The sequence below is a fragment of the Daucus carota genome, chromosome 1 (assembly GCF_001625215.2).
Source record: "Daucus carota subsp. sativus chromosome 1, DH1 v3.0, whole genome shotgun sequence".
Classification (NCBI taxonomy): Eukaryota; Viridiplantae; Streptophyta; class Magnoliopsida; order Apiales; family Apiaceae; genus Daucus; species Daucus carota.
Genome location: NC_030381.2, coordinates 47,880,997 through 47,896,544, shown reverse-complemented (window position 1 = coordinate 47,896,544; position 15,548 = coordinate 47,880,997). Strand labels below are relative to the sequence as shown.

General features: G+C 32.3%; 1 protein-coding gene and 1 pseudogene across 2 annotated transcripts in view; one reads left to right on the top strand and one right to left on the bottom strand.

The window, feature by feature from the left end:
- LOC108205450 (putative F-box protein PP2-B12) overlaps window positions 1-15,548 on the top strand; it is a 36,196-nt gene that overhangs the window by 11,585 nt on the left and 9,063 nt on the right. Inside the window, exons 2-4 of one of the 2 annotated variants that reach the window (XM_064085795.1) lie at window positions 13,585-13,829; window positions 14,704-14,822; window positions 14,904-15,320. In XM_064085795.1, coding sequence (XP_063941865.1) covers window positions 13,585-13,829; window positions 14,704-14,822; window positions 14,904-15,315 — 776 coding nt within the window. In that variant the 3' untranslated portion in view covers window positions 15,316-15,320. Of the gene's footprint in view, window positions 1-13,584; window positions 13,830-14,703; window positions 14,823-14,903; window positions 15,540-15,548 lie in introns of those variants that run through there. The other variant, XM_017375415.2, reaches the window with a different exon arrangement.
- LOC108223682 (homeobox-leucine zipper protein ATHB-14-like) lies at window positions 1,351-7,150 on the bottom strand (annotated as a pseudogene).

Below are 15,548 nucleotides of genomic sequence, written 5' to 3'. Positions count from 1 at the left end.
AACATTGGAAACCAACTAGCATAAAGATTTGCACTGTGGATACCAAATTTGTAGAAAGTAGGATAATGATTGAAAATAATGTAAGACCAACTTCCATGACTGATAAATTAGGAAGCTTACGTCATTTTCCCCGATATCAACTGCTTGTGCCATAGCTTCATCAATATCTGTTGTCTGTTGCACAAGAAATCAGAGGTAAAAGGTAAAAGGGCAAGTAACATTTTAAGAACATTAAGATCTTCTAGCTACAAAATTAGAAGCTTTGATGCATATTTTAACTAATGATCTTGTTCATCTAAGCTTCCATGGTTTATGATTCAATGATTGGTCAACGGCATCAAGCGAAATGCTATCACATCCTACTACTCATCATGATTACAGCTGAGGTCAAGGTCAAGCTATGAACCTGCTTTCTGCTTTATGGATTTAACTAAAGATATTCTTGTTTACCATAAATCGGCTATAATCAACCTGATCCGATACATGGCTCTTTGAACAATAAAGCATAGCAAAAACAACGGGCAGTCCAGATAACATTAAAAAAACTCAGCGACGACTATAAAACTGCATTAAAATTTTGCTGCATCCAATTATTTTGGAGTGGAATTGAAAATTTAGATTTGCACCATATATGTGTCCATATTACTGTCAAATGTTAACTACCAGTTTTTGATGGGCAGTGACTAGTAATTATTGTGTACGATTTTGTCATCTCAGGGATATATAATCACTTGACCAAACCCTTAAAAAAAGCCTATGACCTGATAAATCTCAGATAGGGGAAATTTTAAAATGATAACTATTTAGAATTAACAAATAATAAAGCTGTGAAAACTATCATGGTAGAAAGATAAAGCTACGTTGTCAAATGGTTAAATACCTCTATTTGCTCAGTTTTCTCTTGAACAAGGATGTTGTCAAGCTCCTCCTTTCAATGATTTTGCCACGCTGATCAACATAATGTTGCAGAGAATTAGTAGTTAATTATGACACATGATCCAAGTCTTCAAGTATTTATACAATACACTTTAGTAGTTTGTCACTATAAAGGGACAAAATATTCTATATACAGAAAACAGTTTTAGAGGATAATATATTTGTATCAGCTTTTGAACAAGAACCACTATTCAAACGCTGTAGTAGCTGAGAACATACTATACTTAACACCTCGTGGGGAACATTCATGTCATTAACCTAAATATGCTATTATATATATATTACATGGCTACATGTTGATTGAAGAGAATACATATATTGCAAGAGTATCAAGACACAAGATCAATTCATTAAGTACCAATTACACCAAAAGAACCTTACACCAATTTAAAGCCGCAACCCAACTGACTCATCTTAAACCACCATAATGAACCTTGTTATACAAAGGCAAGTACGCTGGTGGAATTCATAGGGGAGGCTGGCTAGCTGCGTATAAATAAAAGTATATTACAGAAACATAGTGCTTTTACAGAGTATGTCTACACTACATCAGAACAATGTTCTTCCCCACTTGAAAAATTTCGGATGTTAATGTTTTGGCTCAATCTGGCTGATCAGGGTCAAAATCAGGGTAAAAAAATAATCTTCGTAATTATAATCACCCTCAGGTGGAGTCAAGAAAGTTAGTTCTGACGAAGGCGGAGGCGGAGGCAAACTTATATACCTGAGTCAAGAAAGTTAGTTCTGACGAAGGCGGAGGCGGAGGCAAACTTATATCCGGATCCGGAGCTGGCAGGAGTCGTAAACTTGGTCGAGTTGTCGACCAGCCGCATGTATTTGTCGAGTAGTCGCATGCTGCATAGTCAGGTATCATAAGATGATCTTTGATATCCTTTTTTATACAAATATGTACTTCCATAAGCTCATATTGGAACTGTCTGCGACGAAGACATGTCAAAACAGGATTAAAGCCTGTTACGCTTCTAATGGTAGTCTGAATCTGATCAACAGAATATTTGAAGTTTTGGTCTTCAGTTATAAGATTATCATTTAAATTTTTTGTGACATTTTGCATTTTACTAACTTCAATCGCCAGCTGAAAATATTCATCCGCTTTAAACCCGGAATATTTTCCATGAACCCTCCACTCATGCACCCAAAAAGTAGTTTCCGGCCTTCCCGACGCAATTGAAGGACAATAAGCTCGAAGATCTCTTATTCTGTTTCTAATCTGCGAAATTGTGAGGAACTATGAATCATGTTATAGTTATTTTTATTAACAACTAAAGCAACAAAAATAAAATAAATTCATATTTACTCGTCGGGTTCATTATATTTGTAATATTATCATATATATTTTAAATTTAACTAATATTCTTATTGTGAAGATAAATTTATGATAGAATAATGTGTCCTTTAATAAAATATGCTTTTAAAATTAATAACGTATTGAAGATGTATTTTAATTAATTTAGTGTGTTAAATAAGTTCTTTTTATTTAAGTTAATAATTATGCTATGTCAAATGGCTAATCGAAAATATATGTTTAATGAGAATTTTATAATTTAACATAATTTAAGGAGATCAATAAGCCCAAATATCAATCAACCAATCAATCTTTTTGAATTTCGTCATTAATAATATAGTATTAAACATGTTATAAGTTAGAACCCCGTAAATTCAAATATCAATCGATCATACCAACCAAATAATAGATAATTAAAAATTCTGTGAGAAACATTATAAATTAAGGAGGCCGTAGGCTCAATAACAATCGACAAACGAAAATTTTAATATTTCTATTTTAATAAGATAATAATAATATATTGTATAATCTAGTACAGATAGTAAAGATTTATAAAATTAGTTCTAGAGTGAGATAATTAAAGTATTTAAAATTAATATTAATGTATTTTAGTTAAAAACTATCATCAGTTGTTTATCAATAATTATATATAATGAAAGTATCTTTTTATATGTATGTTGCATGTTTAGAAATCTAAAAATATAATGTGTTTTAGTTAAAAAGGGTAATTGATATGTTGTCTAAATTATTTGTGGAAGTTTGAGTTTTTTTAGTTAAAAAATATATTTAAAAAGTAATATATTATAATTAAAAAGGATAATTGGTTATATAAATAGGTCCATAATCCGACCGACCGCACTTTTAAAATTTCGACTTTAATAGTATAGTATAGATTTTTCTATTATGGTTAATGTCTATATTGAAATAGAACACGTTAGAGTTAAAAGTTATATGTGGGTTTTGTTCAAAAAATATTCAAAATTGGATATTTATAATTTTATTTTTAACATCATTACAATTTTTTCATAAAATAATATTATAGGATAATGTATTGTCATGAGTGTTTTTAGTATTTAAAACTATTTAACAATGTAAGAGTGATAGACCTATTTTCCAAACTTGTAGTTTGAGAGGTAGAGTACTAAACCAAAATATATAACTAAAAACTTGGATTACAAATTATACCCATGTTGGATTATTATAGTATTGTATTGTATAGATAAATAAGTATTGTCATAATATAACATTAGAAATCATTAATTTTATTATAATATATATATATATATATATGTGTGTGTGGGGGTGTGTGTGTATGATATATAAGTTTAATATAGAATACTGTAACGTATATATTATGAATAATTTAACATTTAATATATAGAAAAAATTTCGAAACCGGTGCTATATAAAGTAGAATAATTCCGAATATATTGTATTCTTCTGTAAAATCATGTTCATGTTTTTCAATAACTTTTTAATAAAATAATTGTATATATTTCTATTTATGATTTTTTAAATAAAATTTGTAATTATATTTCACAAAAAATTTCTATGAAAACCAAAGTTCCATCGGAGATCGTGGAAACTATCTAAGCTTTTTAATTATTTTAGTTTGAATTTATTTGAGACAAAAGCAAGTTAAAAGAGCGGATGCTTCTCACTTTTCGGCAGAATGCTGATGCACGTAGCTATGTGTTTTCTAGTTTACGAGGGTAAAAAAAAGGCCGCTTTTTTAAAAATAAATAAAAAGAAAGGCCAACTCTTTTTCAAAACTGCCTTAAAATTACACTACAAGTGCGGAAAATCGTTAATAGTATATTTTTTTCAGACTTTCAAAATTTAGTTATAATGTTTATGAAATTTTCAGCTTGCTATTTTAAGTAATCATGTCCTAAAATGGTATTATAAACAAATATTTATGGAATTTAGAACAAATAAGTGATTCAACAATATCTTAACATTATCGTGAAATACTTAAGATATCTTTTATTTTTGAAATAATCACTATACATGTCTTAAAAATCGTTCTCATCAATAAAAAATCATTTCTCCCCGTTTCAACATATTTTGTCCCTTCTATCTTTCTTTTCCCTACAATAATAATTTAAATATATTTTCTTAATAATAAGGATGAATATTTTATTGGAATTTATACATTAAAATAAGAAAAGATATCATAAATTATCAAGACACCGTATATATTATATTTATAAGTCACCATGGCCAAGAGACATTGCTTACTTTAAAACAAGTAAAAGCACAAAAATTGATTAAAAAAAAACACACAAATTAATATGCATAATATATAAATGTACGGTGAAATACTTACGACTTTTTCCACATCAGCATCATCCTTTTCTCCAACCTGACGCGATCTTCTCAGACCGTGTAGTGTGAACTGATTCGTAATGAGATTGGGGATACACGGTACCCTCCCGCAATACATTGGCACCCATTCGACCGCTAAAAAAAATGTAACTTTTTCCATTGCACTTGATGGAAAAATATGCATAGTGCTGATCAAAACCACCAAAGATAATAATAATTTTGAAATATTCATGTTTGGAAATAATTTGAAGTGCTTTTGTTCTGTACCATGTCATAGAAATATATATACATGACATTTGTCACTGAATAACGCAATACGTGAACTAGCTAACCTTGAAACACAAAAAACCTATGACTTAAAACATGATTCCTATGACTTAACCAATATAGAAAACACATGATTTTTACCTCATGCTACACTGTATCAGCTAGAGGCAAAATGACCTGGGTCCCAGGGAAACCACCAGGTCTGGCGTAGGGAATAGCATAGGGACTTGATTGCAGAGATGCAGCAGAGTAAGCATCAATTGCATAATCAGCCCACTCTGATCGGTGCTCCCTTGGAAAACGAACAAGTAAAGCTGGGGGTACATGCTGCATATAACCACAGTGTCCATTAGCAATGTTAATGAAAGTTTCTTTTGGAATAAAATATGCCTGACCATGATTTGATAGAAAATGTATACTGGTGAAAAAAAAGTACCTGAAGAAGCATTGATGCTTTGGCACAGAGCACTCCTCCAAATGTCGGCAGTATTGATAATGTGTTGTTATATTTTCCTGGATTCGAGTTGATGGCAATGGTAACATCCTCCACACCGTCACTACCCAAAATCGACCAACCATCATCGAGAAACCCATTTACAGCATCATTAAAACCCCTGTGATCCAAATTCATCTAATCTTAGACGAAGGGTAATATAAAGATATAAGCATTATGAAGTGAACTCATGCACTAAATTCACTGGTAAGTCTTTAAACAGGGTTTATAACTAAGATCTCATTAGAGCTTGGAGTAAAACCTCACCAGCACAGTTTTGACTGAATGTTCGCAAAACAGCAGGTTGCTTCCCACCAGTATACTGAATTTCTCCACTTGATTCTTGTGCGATTTGTCATATATGTCTCAAAGACTGTAGATAAAATTAGTAAGAACAAACTTATAATAGAAGTTGCCACATAATAACATAATCCCCAGGGTTGATGATCTTAGTGCCATGGTCATCTTTTGAGCAAGTAATCTTGATGATTCGTACAGAGGCCTCAGAACTTTAGGCACGCTCCAAGGATATAACACATACGAATCATTGCATAAGAAATTCAGGTACTAGAACAACAAAATGCAGACCTCAAATTCATTTATGACTTACATCCAGATTGACATGATCAACAATGTTGATGATAGAGCCGCCGCCATCACAAGGTCTAATCAGACAACCACTAGGTAACATGTCAGCTCTTACAAAACATGTGGCAGGTGGCCCAGGTGGACCACCAGTTAAAGAAGTCAGAGACCTCTCGCATATCTGCAAATTATGAACCAGTGTTAGATCCAACGTAACCAGACTAACAATAAATTTCTATAAAGAGTGTCCTGAAAGTAACAGTAATGATTTACCACAAGACTGCCATCTTTCCAAAGTTGTAGTATTTCTCAGTGTCCAAAAGTCTCAGGCCGATGCCAATGTTGTAGGCACATGTCTGAGAGAACAATTACGTAATAAACCCCTTGCATTTTACACTCTCTATATAGAAAGAACTTTGAGATTCAAGCAACTCAAAATGGACAGTTCATCAGCTTAATATGATGCAAACCTGCATATATATGAGCTCTATTGTTCCTCCATTTCCAGTAGGAATGACACTCAAAACATCAAGGCAACGGCAATCACGGAACCAAGATGGACGATCTTTAAGGATTTCGGCGACCTAAAACAGAACAGGTGATCATAAATATACCACGAACAGAAAAGGACTTTTCAATCATCAAATGTACCAAGAAGAAAAGAAAGCAAAGTCGAAGCTCAAAAAATTTAAGATATCTACCTTCATGGGCTCTAGGCTAACAAGACCGCAGGCTCGTGCTGCTATCCCACTACAATTGCGGGAAACCGCAACGATGCCAATAGAATCCGGACCAGGCTGCAAATATTATAAAGAAGATGTTGAATAAATGTAACATGGGCAATTTGCTCTGAGCTAGAGCAAACTTGAATTTTTAACACAAGAACAAATCATTCCTACAAATCTGTGAGTATTCTATGTTATCAGAGTGCGAAAATCTTGCACATACCTTCATCCCAACCATCTGCACCCAGTCTACAGCAGTTCCAGTAGCCTTCGAGGGGAACTCTGCCAGGGTCTACTCTGCAATTGCGAGAAGACTACATACACGATAAATAAATAATAAGCTATCAAACGGACAAGTAAAGCAAAAAACTGAAGTCAATACAAGTAGATAATCATAGTTACCCAGATGGGCTGTTGCACATCCCTTTGTGGGTGCTGAGGAGTTGTGTTTTGTTATTGTTGCTGACCACTTACGACCACAGACTCACAGCTAGTGTCAGTGGCCGTCATTGATGGCTGTAAAAATTCAGGAGGTTAGAGAGAATAGGACACTCCCTAAATGAGCTGCTGTCTTCTCAATTATGAAGCATGGGTGCGGTGCGGGTGCGGCTGGTGCGCACCGGGTGCACCGCGTGGCTATCCCCCTGCACTTGTACCGGGATACACCGTGCGAGAAAGGCAGAAACGGTAATTTTTCACATGATAATTTTTGACTTTTAATAAAAACATACCCGTCACGTATTTTAATTCCTAAATTTACATGAAGCCCTAATCAGAAGAAGCATAGAAGAGCACTGATAACTCCAGATCCCGTTCCGGCCTTTTCTCCGCCTTGCTCCGTCGTCTTGCGGTGTAGCTGCTGGATGGGTGCCTGCAAAACAACGCCGGAGGGGGGTTTAATATATATGTTGAATATATTCAGCAAACACAACCACTCAAGCAACCACCATACACACACCCTCTACATTGATAGATAGCTCATTTTCCGTCCGACTACTTTCAAGCCCGCTCTTACTCTCACGCCGGAGGCGCCTCGGGGTCCAAACCCCCCTCCGGCGTTGTTTTGCAGGCACCCATCCAGCAGCTACACCGCAAGACGACGGAGCAAGGCGGAGAAAAGGCCGGAACGGGATCTGGAGTTATCAAGCACAGCGACTGAGGGCGCGATTCAGCCACCGTGATCATCCGCGCCGCACCGCCATATTCGGGTATTCCACTCTTATTTCTATCTATCATCTTCCGCTATATCATCCTCTTTCGATACGCTACACGGTGTAGCATCTTGAAACAGCCAAACACGCGTCTCTGACGGATATTTGAAGACATTTTTTCCAACTTTGTTATTTTGAGCATTCTACCGCCTTGTTCGGTAGAGCTATAGACTGAGCTTCTACCTCTTGCTAACAAGCAACTAGCCCTTACATTTAATTTATATATCTTTGTTTTTTTTCTAGTCATGGAATCATCTACCAATTAAGCTTCAAGCTTAGAGGCTTCTCAAAGTATTAAAACAGGAAGTGAAGACATTCTATGGAAACATGCGACCAAAATTACAAAATCAAGAGAAAGAGGTGGAAATATAAGAATAAAATGTAATTTTTGTAATTACGAGTTTACGGGCTCATATTCAAGAGTGAAAGCACATTTGATGAGGATCAAAGCTAGGGAGTACACATATATACCAAAATAACTCCTGAGTTTTTTAGTTGAAGTTATAAGAGGTTTTCGTCAAAATTATTTGAGGTGTCTTATAGATTTAACCACTAGAATTCATCAATATTAATGGTTGATAGTTAATGGATTGAAACAGAGACTTGGATCCAAAAATCTAATTTTGAAAAAGCTACTTTGAGAATTTTTTTTGGGTTAGACGTTTTGGTTTGTGTTAGAAAAAACTAATCAATCAGCTATTTATCAAACAGTTTTACGAAAAACTATTAATTCAATCCGCTAGTCAAAACATCTATTTTAATCAGCTAGTCGGAACATCCAATTCAATCCACTAACAGTTAATAGCTAACTGATAATTACCAAACAGAGCCTATATTAAAAAAACTTAAACTCAACTTTAACAGTTGAACCATAAACAAAATTAAAATGAAATAAAGATAACCAATCCAACTACTTTGGATTTCGCTGTAATTTTAAAATTTTAGACTGTATTAACTTAGACCGAATGAAATGGAATGGAATGGAGAGAGAACGGAATGAAATTTATATTCCAAATTGTATGTGATAATGAAAAATGTCTATAATTTTTATTTTTTCAATTATCGTATTTTAATTATTTGCACTAAAAACATAACTCATATGTTTTGTAAAGAACAATCATTCCACTTCTTTATCATGTTTTCCTATAATCTTCGTCATAAGAAATTTACAGGGTTATATCTTATTGGGATTTTAAAAGATTTTTTTCATTCATGAAAATCGAGAATATTCAATTAGGATCGTTTAAAATTCATTAAAATCTTAAAGTATTCAATTGTAATTTTAAATTTTGCTACAAAATCTAAGGGTAATCAGGTTTTTAAATTATGCTCAAAAATCTCATGATATTCAATTGAGATTGTTTAATATCCATTAAAATCTGATGATATTCAAATGTTGATGGATTTCTTTGGATTTCATAAAATGATAGATTTTGTGGCATAGTTCAGTTTATTTTAAGTTTTTAAAATCCCACTAAAATCCATGAGATTTTGAAATATTGTGCTTAAATATTAAAGAATCTATATCAACTATGCGACATTTTATCAAGAACGCGTACAAAATCAGAATCGCATACAATCCATTATAAACCATAGATTAAAAACTATCCACAAAATCTCAATTGAATATTAGATTCACTCATATCTAATCACTATTGTCTCCTATTTTTTTCATTCAACACAAAACTTTTTTATAATTTTTCATTTCATTCTTTTCTCGTTCCGTTCCATCCAAATGACCACAACGTTAGAGAAATAACAATATTTATAGATGTAATGTGGACCAAATATAATATTTACTTTTTAAAATTTAAATATAAAAGGATCAATTTTTTTTAGAAAATCGGACCGGACAGTTCCGCTAGCATAAATGTCTATTTCAAGTTCAGTCAATCAAATTATTTTCAAAAAAATTGATCCCATCATGACAGTTCGGGACCCTACTAAATTAGATGGAGTGTATTTATTTGAGATTTTGTAGAATTTTTTTCTTTCATAAAATATAGGTTTATTCAATTAGAATTTTAAAATATATATTCAAATCTTATTCAATTAAGATTTCAAATTATCTTCAAAAATAATCTTATTCGGTTTTACGTGGTGCGATTTGGTTTTCAAACTGTGAAAAGTCCAATAAACTCTCGAATGCTAGGACCTTTAACAAATTTATAATAAGTATGCCATCAGTAATCAATCAATACCCTTTATTAATAAGCGAAACCACGTTTCGGTGGAACATCGGTACTAAAGTACCAAAATTTGGTCACTTTCATATTGATTAGGATTTTATAATCATTATTATACTATTGTCAAAAGACTTCTATATTAAATAGAATTTTATTATTAAAAACCTCAATATTCATTAGAACAGTGAAATACTTCTAAATTGATTAGAATTTTATGAAAAGACTTCTATATTGATTATAAATAAGGAGTACATATTGATATTAATATAATATCTTATCAATAGAATAATAATGTCAACGAAATTATTCATTTTAGTTTTTAAAAATCATAAATTTAAATTTTTAAAATTTCTATCATTATTTCAGAATTAAAATAAACAAGATTCAATATTGATACTAAAGTACCAAAAAACTTGGTCATATATTTTTTTAATAATAATAATTATTATCATTCAGCGTTTTTCATAAGATTGCGATAAAGACGAATAAAGCGGTGATAACACTGACTTGACAAATAGAAACTCAAAAAAAAATGAAGTCATCTTACATATTGCAACATATAATAAAAGAACCGAAACTCTAGACATACGTCAAATATTCGTTTTAATTTTTAAAACTCATACAATTCAATTTACGAAACAAAACTATAAAATTTATATCATATTTCAGAATTAAAATAAACAAGATTTAATATTTATACCAAAGTACCAAAAAACTTGGTCATATTTTTTTAATAATAATAATAATTATCATTCAGTATTTTTCTCAAGATTGCGATAAAGACGAATAAGGCGGTGGTAACACTGACTTGACAAACAGAAACTCAAATAAAAAGAAGTCAATTTCCATATTACACCATATAATAAAAGAACCTAAACTCTATACATACGTCAAATATTCGTTTTAATTTTTAAAACTCATACAATTAAATTTATGAAACAAAAATATAAAATTTCTATCATATTTCATAATTAAAATAAACAAGATTCAATATTGATACCAAAGTACCAAAAAACTTGGTCATATATTTTTTAATAATAATAATTATTATCATTAAGTGTTTTTCAGAAGATTTGCGATAAAGACGAATAAGGCGGTGGTAACACTGACTTGACAAATAGAAACTCAAAGAAAGTTTTATATAAAATAACAATAATTCAAATATGATTTATAAACAATAATTTAAATAGATATAATAAAAACATGATAAGTAATTTAAAAATGACATTATTCTTCTAATAAATAATAAATTTTAAAATTTTATTTAAACCCATATTTAGCACGGGTTATCAACTAGTATTCAAATAATAAAAGAGCTTAACCGGAAAATAGTAGTGTATTCGGACATATTTTACATGCACCAGATAGACTAGTGCATATTCAGATGCCAACAGCCATAACTAGTCTATTTTATTCATCTTATCTTGTCCGGCTTCACTTGTTCACCTAAATTTCACCTGTAAAGATGCACTATACGCCTAACCGATTAACCCAACAAAAAATGGACTGGCAAAAACGAGTGTAAAATGTAAAACCTGACTGGACAGTGTGCTGTGTAGCATGTGTGCATACTATATATATAATTATATATTTTATAATAGATATAATTTATATATTATATATAAATATATAAAATAAATAAATAAATATAAATATTATTGTGGTTCGGTTCACTTTGTATCCTATTTTAGAATATTTAGAAACCAAAACCAAATTCAAAGTATCGGTGCAGTTTTATCTCAATTCGGTTTTTATTCAGTGCGGTTTTATGTGGTGCTATTTCGTGTGGTTTTTGCAGTTTTTTGGTGCGGTTTTAATTTTTAGTTTGACTTCTGCTCATCTCTAACTATGGCTTACCACCCCGTTAAAAACAACCGTTAACTTTAACTGTTTGAGAGGTAACAAATGTGTATATTAGTTTCTGATAACCACTTTATCCCAATGACCCCTCAAAGTTTATGTATTATATTTTGGTCTACTGCAACCACCTTCTCAGCTGGAACTGCTTCTTGAAAAAACATATTATTATGCCACAAAGAAACCTCGCTCTGATACCATGTTGAAAATAAAAGTCCTAATATTCGTAGAATAGACAAGCTTGTTTTCTTTGGAACTTAAGAAAGTAAGTATTATTTCGTTGGCTTAAACTTCAAAACAAACATAGGAATTTAAATACACCTAATATAACTAATCCCTACAAATCAGCAACAACATGCACCCAGAATTACTCCAACAAACTCCTAACTGCACCATGACTCACCTAAACAACCTAAAACAAACTAAACACTTGGTTTACTGCATAGACGTGGCTAACAGGTGCTAATATTAAAAATTAAACAAATAATTAAAATTATAAGTTTAAGATTATTCCAACAATCTTGAAGTGGGTATTTTGCCATACACTTCAAGCCAAATCACATGACCTAGCACCGGATACTGGTATTCGCTGTTTTTAACAATTACAACATATGAAAAACTTATCATACAACACATGCATATAGATCTCTTAAGTAACAAAAGGTAATTATTGCCCAAAAACAAAATGATAGTAAAATTTCACCTTCTCGTCCAGTAATCTGCTTCAAGCTGTGTGATTGAGAGCATTTCATATGTCATTTTGAGGCACATCTTCCCACTCCATTTATCCAACCAAAACTTCTGTCAGGTGAACAGAACATATTATTGAAATTTAGATTTCGTGGTACAAGAGCATGTTCAACGGTGTTGGCTATAATCGTTGGCTAAATTGGACCTGTAAGACGTTATGTAAAATTTGTTGAACCTGTAAGACATTTCTCTTCAATGGTATTAGCTATATTGGTTGGCTATAATTTAAAAATAGCATGTTATTAATATTTTAGATTGTTAAAATAGAATATATCAGCTCAATATGGTAATAAATGATGTGCAATCTTCCTACAGATTTCTTACAGACCTGTAGAGGTTCGACAAATTTAGCCATCCACTGGAGGTTGGCTAAATTTATAGACAACAGGTCATTGTGGTTGGAGTGTGAATTTTTAAAGTGATTGGCTAATTTTTTTTATTTTTGGCATGACAACTCATATTTTAGCTAGGGGGTCTTCATGGTTGGAGATGCTCTTAAATAATGACAATTTTGAATAGTTACTTTTATATATGAATTTAACGCTATTTTCTTATATACTATTGAGCTGCATTCACAAATTAATTTAATAAAAGAAAAGTAGGAGAAAAATGAGTCTTTTAATAAGAGAAAAATAATTCATATATATGCAAAATTATTTACTTAATTTTATTAAAATTATCACCGCGAATATAAGATATTAATTTATATGTATATAAGCAATTTAAAAACAGTAACTGCCCAGCACCGCGAGCATTAAAATCCCAGTATACATAGAGGCTAGAGCCTCAATCAAAATTGTTGTGAGACTTTCTGTTAGCATTAAAAAAGCGCTCTCACTCATCTAATTTAGATGAGCGGATATAAACCAAGTCTTTATAACAAAGGCGTCCTCTCACGTATAAACACCGATGGCCGACGCTGATTTATTCGGAAAGCTACCTGAGGAAATCATAGAAGAAGTTGTTTCGCTTATTGGGCCTATGGAGGCATGCAGGCTCTCTGTGGTGTGTAAAAGGTTTCTCTCGGCGGCGGAATCAAACACCGTGTGGGAGAGATTTTTGCCCTCTGACTATCAACAATTTCTTGATCGGGCGGATTCTTTACCCAACATCAAATTTGCTCACAAGAAAGATGTCTTTCTCTTTCTCATTGGTAATCATGTCATCTTTGACGGGAATACTCTGGTAATTCCATCTTATTTTCTCATTGTTTACACATTATATTATTGTTTGGCAAAGCTTAAAAGCTCGGAAACAGGTTGTTTGTAATGTTTGCAATTGCATAGGAGAAGTCAAAAATGCTAGTTTTGACTTATTTTTTTGTTTTGACAAATATGGTTTATAGCCTTACAAATACTTACAAATGAGTATTTGTTCTACTAAATTCTCGGGTGAGCCAGGATCGAACCCAGGACCTGAGATAGTGGGATCGAATTCTGAGACGACAGAGGATAAGCTCCCAACCACTTAATAATTTAATAGATGATAATTTGTAAGAGCATCTCCAATAGTCTCTTAAGTCATTCCTCAAATATAATATATAATATTCACTCTTAACAATTTAATGTATATTCATCTCCAACAACACTCTTTACATCCACTCTTAAACAATATTTTATTATTAAATGAATAGGACTACAATACTAGAGTGGAAAGAGAAAGTGGATGCTTGTATTACTTTATAATAAAATATAACTTAAGAGTGAGTGAGAGACTCTTAAAATAGAGGAGAGAGAATAAACTCTTAAGGTTTTGAAAAGCCTCTAAGAGTCTATTGGAGCTTCCATTTTGTTAATGCTCTCTATTTTTTCATTTAAGAGCTTGTTTAAAGAGCTTACTGGAGATGCTCTAAGTACCAGAATATTATCCAAATGCATAAAATAATAACTACTTTTGGCCTGTAAATAACTTGGTAATAACTTTGAGTATTATACTCCTTTTAAGCTATGCCAAAGGGTCCATGTATTCTTTTGTGATTCACATTTGCTATTGGTGATGAATTAAGTATCTGAATTTTTGACGGTGAGTTCTTGGTAATATATACTTGTTGTGCATGCAGTGCTTCTGGTTACACAAGAGGAGCGGTAAGAAGTGTTTCCTTGTAGCTGCTTCATTTACAGGTGGTGTTGAAGAATATTTCTTGAATCCAGGCTGGTGTACAAGATCTGAAAAATCAAGGTCCTGAGTTTTTTTTTTCCTTTAATAATTTTTCGACAACAATGTACAATATCTGTTTAACCCGCCTATCTTCATATGCAGATTTCAAAATCAAATTACTGAATGCAACAATCTTTTATTGTTTGAAATTCGCGGAAAGATAAGCACCTGCATGTTATCACCAGATACGACCTATGCAATCTATCTTGTCTTTCATTCCCCAATTATTGATGAATATTTTAATGAACCTGTTGAAGTTTCCATAGGGATTGATGGTGTGGAAAGCATTAAACAGAATGTTTGTTTGAACCCGCATAAGATGAGGTCAGAAGGGGATGATGATCTCCAATATCCGCAACAGAGAAAAGATGACAGGTTTGAAGTTAGATTAGGAGAATACTTTAACAGAGGAGGGGAGGAGATGAATTTGGAGATCACTATGACAAAAAACAGTGAGATTCCTAAGACTGGACCTGGTGTTGAAGGCTTTGAATTTCGACCAAAGGGCAGCTAATGCAGGTTCAGGAGGCTCATACTTTTGGTTTCTGATTCCTGTTTCAAATTTGAAGTACTTGTTCAAACACTCTAATTATTTAGAGATAAAGGAAACTGAACTAGATAGTACAATCAGACCTGTAAATGTTCAACCAAAACACTTGTTGCTATGTATGTGGCAATTAATTTCTAATTTGACTGTCTTTAGGCTCCGGCTTTCATTATAGACATGAGTTTCATGAAGGGTATGGC